This window comes from Ambystoma mexicanum, chromosome 12, assembly GCF_040938575.1.
Source record: "Ambystoma mexicanum isolate Mex_15411 chromosome 12, UKY_AmexF1_1, whole genome shotgun sequence".
Classification (NCBI taxonomy): Eukaryota; Metazoa; Chordata; class Amphibia; order Caudata; family Ambystomatidae; genus Ambystoma; species Ambystoma mexicanum.
The window spans coordinates 852,688,140-852,703,327 of NC_090936.1; the positions used below are offsets into that span (position 1 = coordinate 852,688,140).

Sequence of the window (15,188 nt, forward strand, 5' to 3'; positions counted from 1 at the left end):
AGTCGCCACTGGAACGAAAGAACCAACGAGGAACTGACGCAAGAGGATCCCTACAACGACTGAACGGCCCGGTGAAGCCCTTCTGCAGGTCCAAATCTTCAGAATCCGACAACAGAGAAGATCCTCCAGGAAACTTCTTCCCTTGAGCTGGTGGGACCAACCAGTTTGCCCAAACTGCAAGCCAGGACGACTCCTCTGGTCGAATTCGCTGTACAGAGCTAAAGCGGGCCGGATAGCGAGGAAGGCCGGACCCTGCTTGGGTTTTAAGGAGCGCACCTTTTATTTGTTGCTTTGCTCTGCTGCTGGTTTCTTCCCTGGGTAGTGCAGGACCCTCCAGTCTTCCTACTTCTGATAAGTCTGACAGTCGCTTCAGGAACCGTGAGCCTGCAGGAACTACCAGGAAAGTCTGCCTCAGCTACAGCTCACTCTCCGTTTTAAGGTACTGTGCAAATCCGGTTGTTCGTTTCATTCAGCTGCGGTAAAAGTGTTTGAAATCTTTCTCCAATCTGAGGGCTTGTCCTTCGCTTCTCTTTTAACTACCTTTTCTACCAACCAACCTCATCCGGAAACCGTGCCACAAAATTTACCGCAAACTACCCTGAACTGTATTATCTTGAGCAAAAGACTTTTGACCTATTGACTTTGGCCCTAAGCCTTTTCTATCTGGTTTTATCATTCTAGTTCCTCTTGTTCGATTGCCCCGAGTACTTACCTGTTGGTGTGATTCAATTTCAGTTAACTTTGTTTTTCCCTCCCTTTTGTAATTGCTGGAGTGCCATTTTGCTCCCACTTCATTTTGTGAGCTTAACTTGTCTGGAACTTATTGGGGGTTGTGTGGTGTATTAAGGGTGTGATTTTTAGACTGCTTATATAATGTAATGTTATACAACTGAAGAGTGAAATAAATGTATATTCTTTTACTTGAAAACCTTGAGTCAGTGTTTGCCTGAATCATAGTAATTGCTGTCCTTTTTGTAACTATTTGATACTGCTCACTTACTCTTGAGATAAGTCTGGCTGCTCCGCTACTGCTACCACTTTAACTGTGTAGTACAGGCTTATACCAAAGGTGAAATTGTACTGTCACTTGTAGTCTTAATTGTGTGTGGTGTTCGCAAAGGGCACTGCATATAATTCCGCCTAACAAGGAGTATCTAAACTGTGAAACTCGCAAAATACAAAAGAGCACTGTATCTAAAATTTCCTCTAGGTATTTAACCAATAGCCTCACTGAAACATAGCTGTCAGAACGCTGTATCGCCGATGTGTCCTCTGTGTAACAGTGTCACAGAGGATTTACATTTTTCTTTTTACTATTATGCCCAGTTTCGCTGCCACTGAGGAAGCGTTTTCTTAGACCTATTTTTCGTAATCGTGGTTGTAGAACCACAGAGGAGGCTATGAAGACGTGCCTAAATTCAACTGATACCTCGGCTGTATTTGTATACCTGTAACTTTCTCAGATTGGTGTTTACGCTTATAAATGTTATCCGAGATCCCTTGCTAACTGACTATTTTAACTTTGTATCACAATGTAATTTCATGTGTTGTCTTTTAGCGATGTATGCTTTTATGACAATTTTGTTGAAGTAAACTATTTGAACTGAACTATGAATTCCTGCTTACAAATACTACACATGTAAAAGGTTTTGACTCGTACAATATGAGAATACAACCAATTCTACTTGCATACACACAGTGTACCCCAACACACACATGACCTACCCCCCACATACACCACATTGCTCCACCCACCCACACACACACACACAAACACGGTTCCATAAGTACTGCGCCTCTCCACATACACAAACACTGCTCCCCACATACACACTGCCTCAAACACACACTGCCCCACCACGCACATTGCTCCCACACCCAGGCACACTGGCCGAATTGGCACAACACACCACACACACATCTCCCCAATATGTACTGCCCTCACACACAAAGTGCACACAAATACACACTGCTCATTCACACAATGTCCACATACAGCCCAAATGCAAGGCATGCACACACCCACACACACTGCACACACATGCTGTCCACCAGGCACACCCATACTACACACAGACACTACACACACCCCAATATTGGGAGTACCTGGGCATTTCTTGCCAATGGTTTGTGCACCTGTAGGTTTGAAATGGTGATGATGCAAGTACTTCCACATACGTGGCCAATACCTGACAAAAGGTGCGAGTAGCTGAGCATATGATGGTAATACCTGCACATGCTTATACAGTGCCAAAACTATTGCCTTCGTCAATGCTTGTTTTTTCATCCTCTAGCAAGACACAGATCTACCCTGATTGTCCGGGGGTGGCAAGGAGGGATGGTAGACCTGGTTCAAAGTTTGTGTTAAACTGATTTCATAATTATTTTGCAATGCACAAATACATCTGTAAGTCATACTTTCGTCTCCCCTCCATCATGCCAAAGAGGCACCTCTTAACAGACCTGCAATAGTCAGCAACATTTCAGGCTGCTGACAAAGCTTGAGGGCTAGTGCGTGTTCTGAAAAACAAGCTTGTTGATACTCTGATTGAATGATGATTGGCAAGAGGGTAAACAATCCCTCAATAGATTTTTTGGGGTAGAGATTGGAGGAAAATAGAAGGAGAGTGAGTAGGGGGGTCCCAGTGCTATCGCATTAGCTATGGGTGTGGATTTGCTGGGAGTGCAATTTAAGTATCTGTGTGTGCCTCCACATGCAATCTGCTTCTCCTAAAGCCATCTTGTGCTATCCCTAAAAAACTGAATTTATACTTTAGGCTCATTAGATAGATTATGCCTTCTATGTACCAGAACTAAAAAGGGCAGAAGGACACATGGTTTAAGGACAAGGTTGAAGAAGGGTCAGCATGGTTAAACAGTGGGGAAACGGGAAAAGTGCACACGCTATAAGAAAATGCACGACTGCAGGGTGAGAAGCCATGAATTGGACGATAGCGGGTAAGGCAGAACAGGGGGATGTCATGGAGCAACAGAGAGAAACCTGCTTATCGAACAACATGCATAAATGCAATGCACCATAGAAACAAATATTGTAAAACTTACATTTTAGAACTTAGGGGCAATGCAAAGTGCATGAAAAAATGAATGTTTTCTAACAAAGCAAAGATTATAGAATGCGTGAGTGGAACGAATTATACTTGAGGCACATCAATTCCAGCAATTCTTTTTAAAACCAGTGAATCTCTTGAGTATCTCCACCATACAGGACCAAAACTATGTAAAAGGTTTCCAGATATAGAAGAGATTATTTAAAAAAGTAAAAAGATGTTCTGATAGCATTCAAGAAACAGCCCAAACTAATGCTGCCTTCACCTGCAAATCTGACTGCTTTTGGAATATGGGGTGCAGTTTCCTACTCTTAAAACGAACAGTAAATGGAAATGTGAGTAAAATACAATCACCACATATGACTGAACCAGAGAGAATGGACAAAAAAGCCAGAATATATTTTCAAAATGACACAGGATACACTGATTTCTAAAGCTGAGCAACCCATGGGTGCCCCACCCACAATCTTTACCAGTCATATTATTTGCCACAGGTTCTGGTATGAATCTACAATATCACGAAGCATTAACTTCTATTTTTCTAAATAGCAATTGTCTTTAAATAGAAAATACTATAGTACCTTCAGTCTTGGCAAATCCTTATTGGCCTGCTCCAGCTGAAAATGTATCTCAACAATTTCTGATGACAACCTCAGGTTTTCTTTTTGAAGTTCCTGTTCCCTAGCAGGCTGGTCGTCAGATCCAATTCCAGAGGTCTAAATAAGAACACACACAAAAATAGCATAATAGGTGGAGCAATGATGTTTACATTTAAAGACGCTAACAATGGATGACTAAATTGAGAAGCAACCAGGATCTGGCAATTAGTGGTGTTGCTATCACTGCGTCAGGCTCGGAGGGGGAATATCCACACCCCCTTCCTAACCACGGAGGCCGAATGGATTATGACCCTCTCACCTTGGTTGGCACGGGTTACTTACCTGTAACTATTGTTCGCCAGCATGGGTCTGGCATGGATGCTCATGAATATTTCCCGTCAGGGCGGGAATCCTCAGTGAAAGAAAAAACAGTTTCACTTTCAATTTAAAGTGGTATTTCTCAGGGGCGTGGCCAGCAGCCCCGTCGATGCAGATGCTTTGCTAATGGCCTCTGTGTGAAGCTCGTTGTTAAAGGGGAACATAAGGCACTTCCAACTGGCTGTGGCAGTGCGGACCCCCAGAAATGCAGACGGAATGAGTACGTCATGATTCTGCAGCGTTTGGGGAAAGGAGCAACCCCGGGGCCGGAACAATCAGAGGGCTGTGGCCCTGCGGCGGGATCGCAAATTTCTAAGATGGCGCCCCGGCTTCCTTCACGGAGCCCAGCGAGGTCTCACATAGTGTAACGACCACAAGTCAGTCTGAATGTTGACCGGAGGGGGAGACGCATGTGAAACATCGAGTGCAGGATTACCTGATCATCCGCTCCATCACCGGACCGGACTACGGTGAGGCAGCAGCATTAGATAAGGGACACATACCCTCTCTCTCACGGGAAGGACCGACGGCGCTTGAGGTAGGGGAGTTTACCTGATCTGTTGAAGTTTGGAGGGGCATTATCTACCTCCCCCCTTATGTCCCCCCATCAAGGGACAATGACAGCTGGACTTCACTGGCTCCCGACCCACTGGTGCAGGGAACTGTGCCCATCGCCCCCGTATAACATTATACAATGGGCTCCTCTGGGGTGGATAACTCCATGGGATCCTCCTAAGGGCTCTTTCTTGGCACTACTTCCCTGCTGATGTAGGGGACGACGCCCATCTCCCCCCGATACCACTATACACTGGGCTCCTCTGCGGTGGATAACTCCATGGAATCTACTTAAGGGCTCTTTCTTGGAACCACTGTCCCTCAACGAAGCACGCTGCACGCTGTGTGTAGCTCTGCAACCAATCACTCACAGGTCTTTGTGGTGTCTGGACAGACCCCAATCCCCAGAGACACACGAGAGAGGGCAATCCAAGCGGATAACCGCAACAGAGCAAGGGCAAGGGTGACTCCTTGTGGGAGAGATCCCTCCCCGTCCTCAGCTGCCAACAGGTCTAAACATCCCAAGACTAAAAAAAAGTGGACATTTCCTCTATGTTGTTACCGGCAGAGAAAGGAAATAAATTGGAGCTGGCACAATCTCTGCCTCAAGCTCCGGCAGGACCATCTGGGCAACTAGCCACCAAGGACGACATTCAATCGTTTATGCTCGACATCAAAACTGAATTCCGCAGTTGCATGGCTGAAATCTCCACCAAATTAGAGCGCACCGGCCAGAAGGTGGTGGAGATCGAACAAAGACTGGGGGTGGAGGACCAAGCTCTAGACCACGCAAGAACCATGCAGGAGATTCAATGGAAAATTCGAGCCCTGGAGGACAGGAATGAGATTCTGGAAAACCAATAAGAGGACACAGAGAACAGGGCTCATAGAAATAATCTACGGATTAGAGGAGTGCCTCCATCTGTCTCTGATGAAGACCTGAGAGCATGTAGGGAACTTTTTTCAATCTCTCCTGCCACATATCAACAAACCACTGCTCTTGTTGGACCACACTCAGACTGCGTACCGGCAGGGGGATTGCTTCGGAATACCCGCCGGATGTAATTACCAGAGTCCACTTTTATACAACGAAGCAGGAGATCCTGGCGGTGGGTCGCAGCCGGGACAAACCAAGTTTCCATTGCTCCCCCCTACAGATTTTTCAGGCACTGGCGACTGCTACAATACAAAAACGCTGAGCTCTGCGGACATTAACTCTCTTCTTACGGGACCTAAAGATCAGGTTCTGCTGGCTATTTCCCACCTCTGTGCAGTAAACATTCAAGGGGGTGTCCCGGACGATATCATGCCTGGAGGATGCAGAGGGGGTCGCAAACTCAACCTACCCAGACAAGGGGCAGTGCCTCTCCGTCTGACACTCCCGAGGGAGTTGAGGGCCTTCAACCAAAAGCATGACGTTCCGCCTGGTCAAGAGTCCAGAAAGGCCACAACCCAGGGAAATCTCTGCCACACTCCTGAGCCAAAGAAATGTTGCAGCTAAGGATCTCTTATTTTCTCGCCGATTTCCGCAGTTTAGGCAATTGGCACTGAGGAAGTGCAGAGCAATGCAGGCTCAAGATGGGTTTCATGCTGCCTACGCCTGACCTCAAGGGGGATGACACCTGAAGTTCCCTGGGGAGTTTTGCCTCACGTTTTTGGCAACCTTAGGTTTTGGAGTATATTGTTGGGACTATTATTGGTGATTATTTGTTTACTCAGTTAAAACCTTGGTTTTAACGGGATTTCAGATATTTCTATGTCCTAGATGCCGTCTGAAATTCACCTAGTCCCCCCCTCCCCCAACCCGCCATGGAAGTCGATAGCCCGGCAGTACCTCACTTCAACTTGAGTTTTGTTATGCTAAATGTGAATGGTTTGACCTCTCCAGTAAAACGGAAATCGATCCTGAGGTGGTTGAAAGATTTAGAGGGATCAGTAATTTTTCTGCAGGATACTCACCTCCTTCCGGTGGACTACACTCGCCTTCGGAGTAGAGACTTCCCCAACCAAATCCTGGCCTCTGGAGGGACAAAAACAGGGGGGCCAGCAATTCCGATGGCAAAGGGCATCCAGTTTGAAGAGTTAAACACCATTGAGACCCTGTAGGCCGATACATTGGAGTAAAAGGTAAGCTCCTGGGGAAACTATATTAATGAATCATGGTCTATGCCCCTAACGAAGGGCAATAAAACTTCCTGCAGGAACTAGAATCATCTCTCCTTCCCGTTTTAGAGGGCCAGATAGTGATTGGTGGTGACCTTTATGGTGTCCCTGACCCCAACAAAGACAAAATACATACTCCCTCCTCCAAAGATTTAAAAAAATCGCCCCAAGTATTCTTCACTTTTTCAAAGCCTTGGATGTGGTGGACGCTTGGAGAATTCTATATCCAGAAGAGCGGGACTTCACCTTTTTCTCACAGGTTCATAGCTTCTCCTCCTGTATAGATCTGATCCTGGTATCATCTAAGCGTATGCCATTTATTGATAAGGTGGTCCTCGCCCCCAGGGTTCTCTCAGATCATGCCCCGGTCCTCTTGCAGCTTGGGATCCAGCCCTGTCTCCCAGACCGCAATGGCATCTGCATGATCCAATGTTAAATGTTATGGCCTGAGGGATGAGGTAGCGAAAGCAATCCAAAATTATTTTCAGGCGAACCCCACAGAATTAACGTCCCCATCTACGACATGGGACGCTATGAAAGCAGTCCCCCGGAGTGTCTTAATTGCTCACACATCGGCCTATCACACATGGAAAAACCAGACCAGAGCCCAACTTGAACAAGAAATCTCGAAAATTGAGGGGGAATACAAGGGGCGAACCCTAAATGCCACCAAGTCCTGTGTATAGCCCGAAATAAATTAGAGGCCCTATATGCCGAAGATACGCCCAATCTCTGCTGACTACTAAACAGGGATACTATGCGAAGGGCAATAAAGCCAACAGACTCCTAGCGAGAAAACTGTCCCAATCCAGAAAACGGAAAACAATCATAGGCCTTAAAGATCAACAAGGGGAGACTCAATAGGGGGAACAGATTAAATTACAATTAGCGAAAGCCCACCTGCTAGAAACAAGGTCAGCTCTGAGTAGATCAAGCGCAGCCCAAAAATGGCATTTAGAAGAAGCGTCTTTGCCACACCTGTCCTGGGAGGACATAGAGGCATTGGAGGCCCCAATTCACAGGAGGGGGTTATAATTAAAGCCCTAAAGTCCGGAGCACCGGGTCTCGATGGATTCTCACCAAAATGTTATAAACGTTTTAGTAGCCAACTGCTCCCGCCTCTGACAGCTCTCTAACTCCTTCAGAGAGGGATGTAGGGCGACTCCCTCCATGCAAACCTCTACTACGATATTACTATTAAAACCAGGTAAGGACCTGAGACTGCGCCTCCTATCAGCCAATCTCTTTGTTTAATACTGCTGCAAACATATATTCGAAAGTATTGGAGAACTGCTTGGCCCGATTCCTCCAAACGTTGATCAATGCAGATCCAACAGGTTTTCACTTGGGAAGAAAAACAGGGGATAACATAAGGAGAGCCCTGAATTTGATAGAAACAACCACTATGGTACAAGGGAAATTAGCTCTTCTACCCTTGGATGCCACCAAGGCATTTGAAAAGGTGGACTGGTCCTTTAAGCACTTAAACCTAGAGGCTTTTCGTTTTAGGACCATGGTATAGGAAGATGATCTCGGCTAACTATTCCTCTCCGAATACTCTACACCAGGTTAACCGGGAACGTTCACCCCCTCTTTTGATCGCCTTAATCATGGAACCGTTGGCACAACGCATACGTATGAAACATAGCAATCGAAGGAGTTATGGTTCAAGGGTCTCCCCCCAAAACGTATCTCTATACGCTGATGATGTATTACTCTCTATTTCTAATATTCGGCCCGCCATACAAGCAGCCCTTCAAGAACTCTAAGCTTTTGGGCAAGTAGCGGGATTCAAAATAAATTATGGGCAGTCGGTAGCATTGAGAGTGGGGCTATCCCCACAGGATGTCTCCTCTTTTCAATCCCTCTGTCCACTCTGTTGGGATACCAATTCCGTTGAATACCTGGGGGTTCAGCTCACGACTTCCCCAAAATATCTTTTCGCGGCTAACTTTCCCCCCTCATCAAAACATTAGAAAAGGATCTAGTAAAATGGGCAAACCAAGAAATGTCATTAATGGGTCGAATCACGGCTGTGAAAATGAACTTACTTCCCAGCCTCCTCCATCTATGCTCATCCCTCCCAGTGGAAATCCCAAACAACGTATTTGATCGCCTTCAACATAAAGTTCTGAGTTTTATCTGGCGGGGTAAAAATTCAAGGATCCCTAAAAGAGTCATAATGGGTGGTTCCCGGTTGGGTGTGCCTGACCTGCCTAAATATGCAGAGGTGACACAAATATCACACCTGATAACCTGGATGCCCCGCATGCCCCCACTGAAATGGGCTGAGATGGAACAATCCAAACTCTCGCTCCCCCTATGTTTTTTACCCTTTATCCCCCACGCTACACGAAAGCAATGGCAGAACTTGCTCTCATCAACAAAGGTCACCGTGAAGTCATAGGATGAGGCTTTGAGATGAAAAAGATTTCCAGAGGCTTGGGCCCACTATCCCCAATTTTTGGCAATCCTGCCTTCTCACCGGGCATGCAGATGGAAGCCTTTGGGAGCTGGAAGCGGGCAGCCTTCAAACTCTAGCCAGCTATTTAAAGTAGGTCAGCCATACTCATTTGAGAACTGCAAAAAAACGTTTCAACTCTCGGATGCAGACAGGTTCTCATATGTGCAGTTACGCCATTGGATTACGCACCCTGAGACAAAGCAAAAGGCTACGCAAACTCTAGTCCGATTGAGTTAACAGCAACAGAGAATCTGGGGACGGGCAGGCTCTCCAAGATATACAAACTCCTGAGGGAGGACTTGCTGGCATCTCGCCCGGCCTACATGAGCCGCTTCGAGGCGGATCTGGGCAACCGGCTGGAGGATCAACCATGGTTAGATATTTGGGCCTGGGGCCACTCCTCTTCTAGATGTGTGACTAACAATGAATGTGCCTTAAAATTCTTATTTCGTTGGTACTATCCTCTGGCACAGATACCCCACTACCAGGCTGCAATATCTCCCTCCTGTTGGCGTAAGTGTGGAGTACTTGGCCCATACTACCACATGTGGTGGGATTGTCCACTGATTCATTCCTTCTGGGACAGCATTGTGACAATCAATCATAGAAGCTATCACTGGAAACAAACTTCCGTTGTGTCCCGAAACTCCTCTCTTGGGGGCCCCAAGTGAGGAGACATAGCCTAAATCTGGGGTGCGGGCGAAGTTACTAACACATTTGGTGTTGGCGGCGCGCTTTACAATTGCCCACCACTGGAAAGCCGTAGAAGGGCTGGAGCTGTCCCTATGGTGCATTAAAGTATGGGACATTTTGGTGGCAGAAAAGTTTACGGCCTCAAGGGAAGGAGAGGTCCACCAATTCCAAGCCATCTGGGGCCCCGTGCTGGACTATGATCGTGAATATCCAGCGTTGACGTTTAAACCCTGCCTGGCGAAACTCTTCTAACATCCGGGTGAAACTGAGTAGCATTTATCTCCTTAGAAGAAGAGGGATATAGAGGGATTTTGGGGGGACAGTTTGCTTTCTTTTTGGTACATTGTCTATCCAATCAGCGCACACAGGATGATGTAATTTAAATTTAAGTTGAATGCCATCATTTCTATCTTATGATCCAGATGCTTTGCATTCCTTGTCTTCCTTGCTCCAACTGATTAAAGAAAAGTTTGTTAAAAAAAAAACACTATATTTCTCCTCTAAACTATTCACTGTCCTCTGGGTCAGACTGCCCCCTTCTAATGACATTCCTCTCCCTAAACCCAGCCTCGGCAGCCATCTTCAGATTTGGTGAGCACGTAAAGTGGCAGTATGGCCAAGAAGTGCCGCAGAGGGGCCAGAGGGAGGGTTCGCATGCGAATCCATGCGAGACCCATGCTGGAGAACAATAGTTACAGTTAAGTAACTTAAACCTTCTCCAGCATGGGTTCTGGCATGGATTTACATGCTTGCGAATAACGAATACACAGCAGTACGTGCATTCCAAGTGTGTGCAAGTGTGCTGTTTGGCTGGGGACCACAGACTTTTGACCAGAATTGGATGAATATTTTCGCAGAGAGGCTGTAAGGACAAGAGGAAGAGCAGTCCTTGCCTCACAGGCGAAACGCTGTTAAGGACTTGCATTCATTGACTGCAAAGCCCTAAGTAAATATTTGGAGGGACTATTGTTGTGCTGCATTCTAGGCTGAACTATGTGTGGGCTGGGCTATTGTGTCTAATACAGCTGAATCACCCACCCACAAAGCAAGCGTCATTAGCGTAACTTACGCTTGCATTCTGTTTCATCCCTTAGATCCTTGGCGTGGCGAAACCCTGCTCTCTGTGTACCCAGAAAGCCCTACTTGTAGTGTAAACGCGCATTCCGTGCGTGCATTCCAAGTGTGTGCAAGTGTGCTGTTTGGATATTAGGGTGTGAGGTAGGATATTTGATATTTTATTTCCTCACACGTATATTCTGGAGCACCGATTGTAGTTTAGTGTACTGACTACCTTGACTGAGCGGAGCGCTAGGTTCTTTGTGGCGGGGCTTGACTTGCCTAAGACTATGGCAAGGGGACTGCGGAGTGGGCGTTGTGCTGATCTAACACACCCCAATAAAATGAACATCAATCTCTTGGTGTGTCCAGGTAATAACACCTACTCTGGCATAAAGGCTTTGGACCTAGACCCCAATTTAGGAAACGCCATCAGCTGTATGGAAATTCCTGAGCATGTGCAATGTGTTCCTACTGCTATAGTTGCTATAACTAGTAACAATGACCTAGCAGTACGAGCCCTTGGCACACTCAATTTACACACCGCACAGATACACTCACCTTTAACTGATATATCCAACAAAGCATCTACCTCCACCTCTATCGTTGGACAAAGAATTATTGATAAGGAATCAATGGAAAGCCGTGAGGGGGTAGAAATTGACCCAGCACAATTGCCAGACTCATGATCACCAAATACTTCAATCTCTAATAACAACTCCCTGAACGACTTATCCAAAATAGGACCCGAGGTTATGGGCGAATTGGATAAACAGGTTTGACTATCCATTGGCTTGTTAACCCCTTTAATTCCACGCTCACGCGATAATGAGGATAGGTATCCAGTGGATAAAAAAGTATCTGTGCCTGATATGAGTAGTGCGGTGTTAGGGAGAATTCTCATTCTATGGCTAATTTCCCTCACCTAGTGAGTCCCTCAGCAGCTTTGCTGGATTTCTGCAGTTTATTTTTTTCCACTTGGTAAGAGTGTGAGCCTTTTTCCCACACTTAAATGTGTTTTGCCATGTGTATTTCTACTGTTTGTGTGATCTTGGGCTCTGGAGCACACCACTCCATGAGACCCACTTTTATGTGTGTTACACAGCACCTTCAGTGCAGTAACACAGGATGTTCTTTGAGGCTTCCCTCTGACTCCATTTTTCTGGGGCTGACTACTGTCCCCCAGAAACAGGTAAAGTTGCCATTAACTTTATATAGTCACTTTAAAACTACAGACCCAGTACACCCCATTTTACATGGAGTACTGGAAAGGATTAGTTCCTATCCCTTTTTGTCTGTGCCTCTCTGAGCTTTGTTTTTCTCTTAACATTTAGACTTGGCTGGTGGCAGTGGTATCTACTCTAACTTTTCTACCGCAATTATACTATATGAACGTGGTATTGTTCCAGGCTATTATATTAGACTCGAACCTAAACCTGCTTGACCAAATAATCTTTCTTTTGGCTCCGGTCGGGTTTATTCGCCATTTCTTTTTGTTAAAATCCTTCTTGTGTTTTACTTTGCGAGGCAAACCAGGTTTGCCTTCTTTGTTCACTGTCTTTTGGCAGGCTTCTGCGAAGAAGCCCTCCTCTTGGCACCTGGGTGTCTAGGTGGGCATATGTGAGGGAGGGGTGTAGTCACCTCCTGCACAGGGTATCCTAGGAAACCCAAGTCGCGCTTTGCCATAATTGGCTGAGGTGGTTGTCCGGGCCGGACAACCCCCCTGCTGGGTGATTGACAGCCAGGCTGTGTGAATGGGGGATTTTTCGCATAAAAGGCAGGACTCTTGGCCTGGAAGTCAGAGTCGCCACTGGAACTGCAAGGAAACGAAGAGAAGCGGAGAAGATTACGGCTGCTGCAACCCCGAGCCCCGGTGAAGCCATGCTGCAGTCCTAAGCTATCTACCCTTCAACGACCAGAGAAGATCCAGTCTGGAGTCTTCTTCCCTTGAGCCTGGTGAGGTCAACCAGCTCATCTTCCACAGCCAGAGGATCCTCTTCGTGGTCGAAATCGCTGCACACTGCTGTAGTGGTCTGAATAGCCATCTGAAGAGCCTCTCCTTTTATTCACCGTCGCTGCTGCTGGCATCATCCCTGGGTAGTGCAGATCACTCCAGACGTCGTCCTTCTTGTCTCCATGACTGAAGTCCCAGGAACCGTGAGTCTGTGAGAAACTACCAGGAACAACTGCTGTGGCACCAGCTTCTTCAAAGAATAAGCTACTGTGTCCAGCTTCAAGGAACTAGGGTTAACCCCTTTTCTCCTCATCCAAGGCTTGCCCTTGTCTTTCTTCCCTCTTATAACTTTTGCTTCCTCTGTTGACAATATCCAAGTACTCCTGGCAACCTTGAATCGTGAACCATCTGCCTGTGTGATCCTCGACAACAGGAACCCTGTTCCATTTGACAGTGGCGCAGGCCTATTGAATTTTATCTTTTGATTAGAGTCCTCTCATTCTGTCTGCCTTGACAAAATTATTGCCTATGATTTTTGCCCCCAACTCTCTCGTGGTAACCCAGGTGCTAAATGTGTTTTTTCTCCGGTAACATTTCTTCCCACGGGTACGCGTATCTTTATTAAGACCGAACTGTCATAACTGTCAAAAAGTGATCGCTTATGTATTCCTGGTAACGTCTTTGTTTCATAACACCGGTCTGTCAAAACCAAAGGTACTTACCTTTAGTTGTGCTGCACTAAGTGAATTGGTTGTGTGTAGTGTATTTTTCATGTGGTTTTAATTTAATAGAAGTGAAGTGTTTTGAGATGGTTTAAAATAAATGTACTCTTACTTTTTAACCAAAAACCTTGAGTCAGTGTTTGCTTGAGTCACAGTAACTATAGTCCTTTGTGTAATCTCTACTACTGCTCATTTGCTCTTGAGATACGTCTGGCTGCTCCGCTACTGCTACCACTCTGTGTAGTACAGGCTTGTACCAAAGGTGAAATTATACTACCACCTGTAGACTTAATCTTGTGTAGTGGTCCCTAGGGGCACTGCATAGGATTCTGCTTAACATGGGGATATTCCAATGTGCTGCTCTCAATCGAAAAATTCTATTGATGGCAAGTATGGTAATAAGTGCAGCAAATATATTCCACGGAAAATAAGCAATTATCCAAGTTACTCTCAATTTGTAAGCTAGGAAGTCAATGATAATCTCTCGCAGGGAGTAGCATCTAACATCAATCTATCACAAACAATGGACGCAGAAAGACCGTATACTTTTCCTGTAATCATACGAATACTGGACCTTTTGGATAAAGGACACGATGTTAAGCACTGCGAGATAAGGGAAATTAAAGGATCAATGAATGACATTCTTACCAAGATTAATCGTTTGGAGGGCTTTATAACAGCAAGGGAGATTGTCAATAACCCTTGTAAACAGACACCCTACGACCCTAGTACAACTGCGATGTCCTCTACCTCAAAAGCTGTGAACAAGTGCTATGATAAAAGCACTCAGTGCCTTTTATCTGAGGTAGTTGATATAGGCTTAGGGCAGAGCGATTCAGCGCTTTTAGATTCTGCCCTAAATAATATTGGCAACTCTCAGCATGGCATGGCACTTATAGTGGAAGATATTAAGGCTATGAAAACTGCAATAGATGAAATAAGATTAAATACTCTGCCACCGAAAATTGAGTTAAATACTCAGTCACCTCAACGGGTGAATGAGCCGGAATATAGTCCCTCTGCTCTCACAAAAATGATTGAACAAATGGAGTATGAGGAAGGAGAGACTGCGTCTCCTAATGAAAAGGTAGGCTTTATGTCAAGACGCACTAAAAAACTTCAGTTGACAGCAGTTAAAAGAGCAGTTAAAAGGGCTAAGAGGAATAGAGGCCACCAGGGGGCGCACAGGCAATGGCTGCCTGATTTCCGCGCTCCGCCACCGGCCGGGTCCGAATCGGGATTGAGCCCCCCCATAGAACCCCCCGAGGCGAAAGAACGGGTGGTAGAGCGGGGTGAACCCCTAGTGCCCCCGTGGAGCGAAACAGCGGGGTCAAAGGACCCAGGAAAAGCGGAGATTCAGGGTCGCGGATCCAAGGCCGCGGGACCTGCAGCGGAGGTGCGTCAGAGGGCCCGGGCGGCGCGTAGCCGAAAGTCGGAGCCGAGGACCATCGCACTGGAGACAGGCAAGGGAGAGCCGACCTCCGACGCCGCGGTGACCACCCATCCCCCGCGGCGCCAACGCAGAGTGAGAACCGG

General features: G+C 46.4%; 1 protein-coding gene across 4 annotated transcripts in view; it reads right to left on the reverse strand.

Moving 5' to 3' along the window:
- CEP290 (centrosomal protein 290) overlaps positions 1-15,188 on the reverse strand; it is a 3,224,991-nt gene that overhangs the window by 615,694 nt on the left and 2,594,109 nt on the right. For 3 of the 4 annotated variants that reach the window (XM_069629331.1, XM_069629333.1, XM_069629334.1), the window contains one exon: positions 3,650-3,784. The exons of the other annotated variant lie outside the window; for it this stretch is intronic. In XM_069629331.1, the coding sequence (XP_069485432.1) occupies positions 3,650-3,784 (135 nt within the window). The remainder of the gene's footprint in view (positions 1-3,649; positions 3,785-15,188) is intronic. 4 annotated transcript variants of the gene reach the window in all.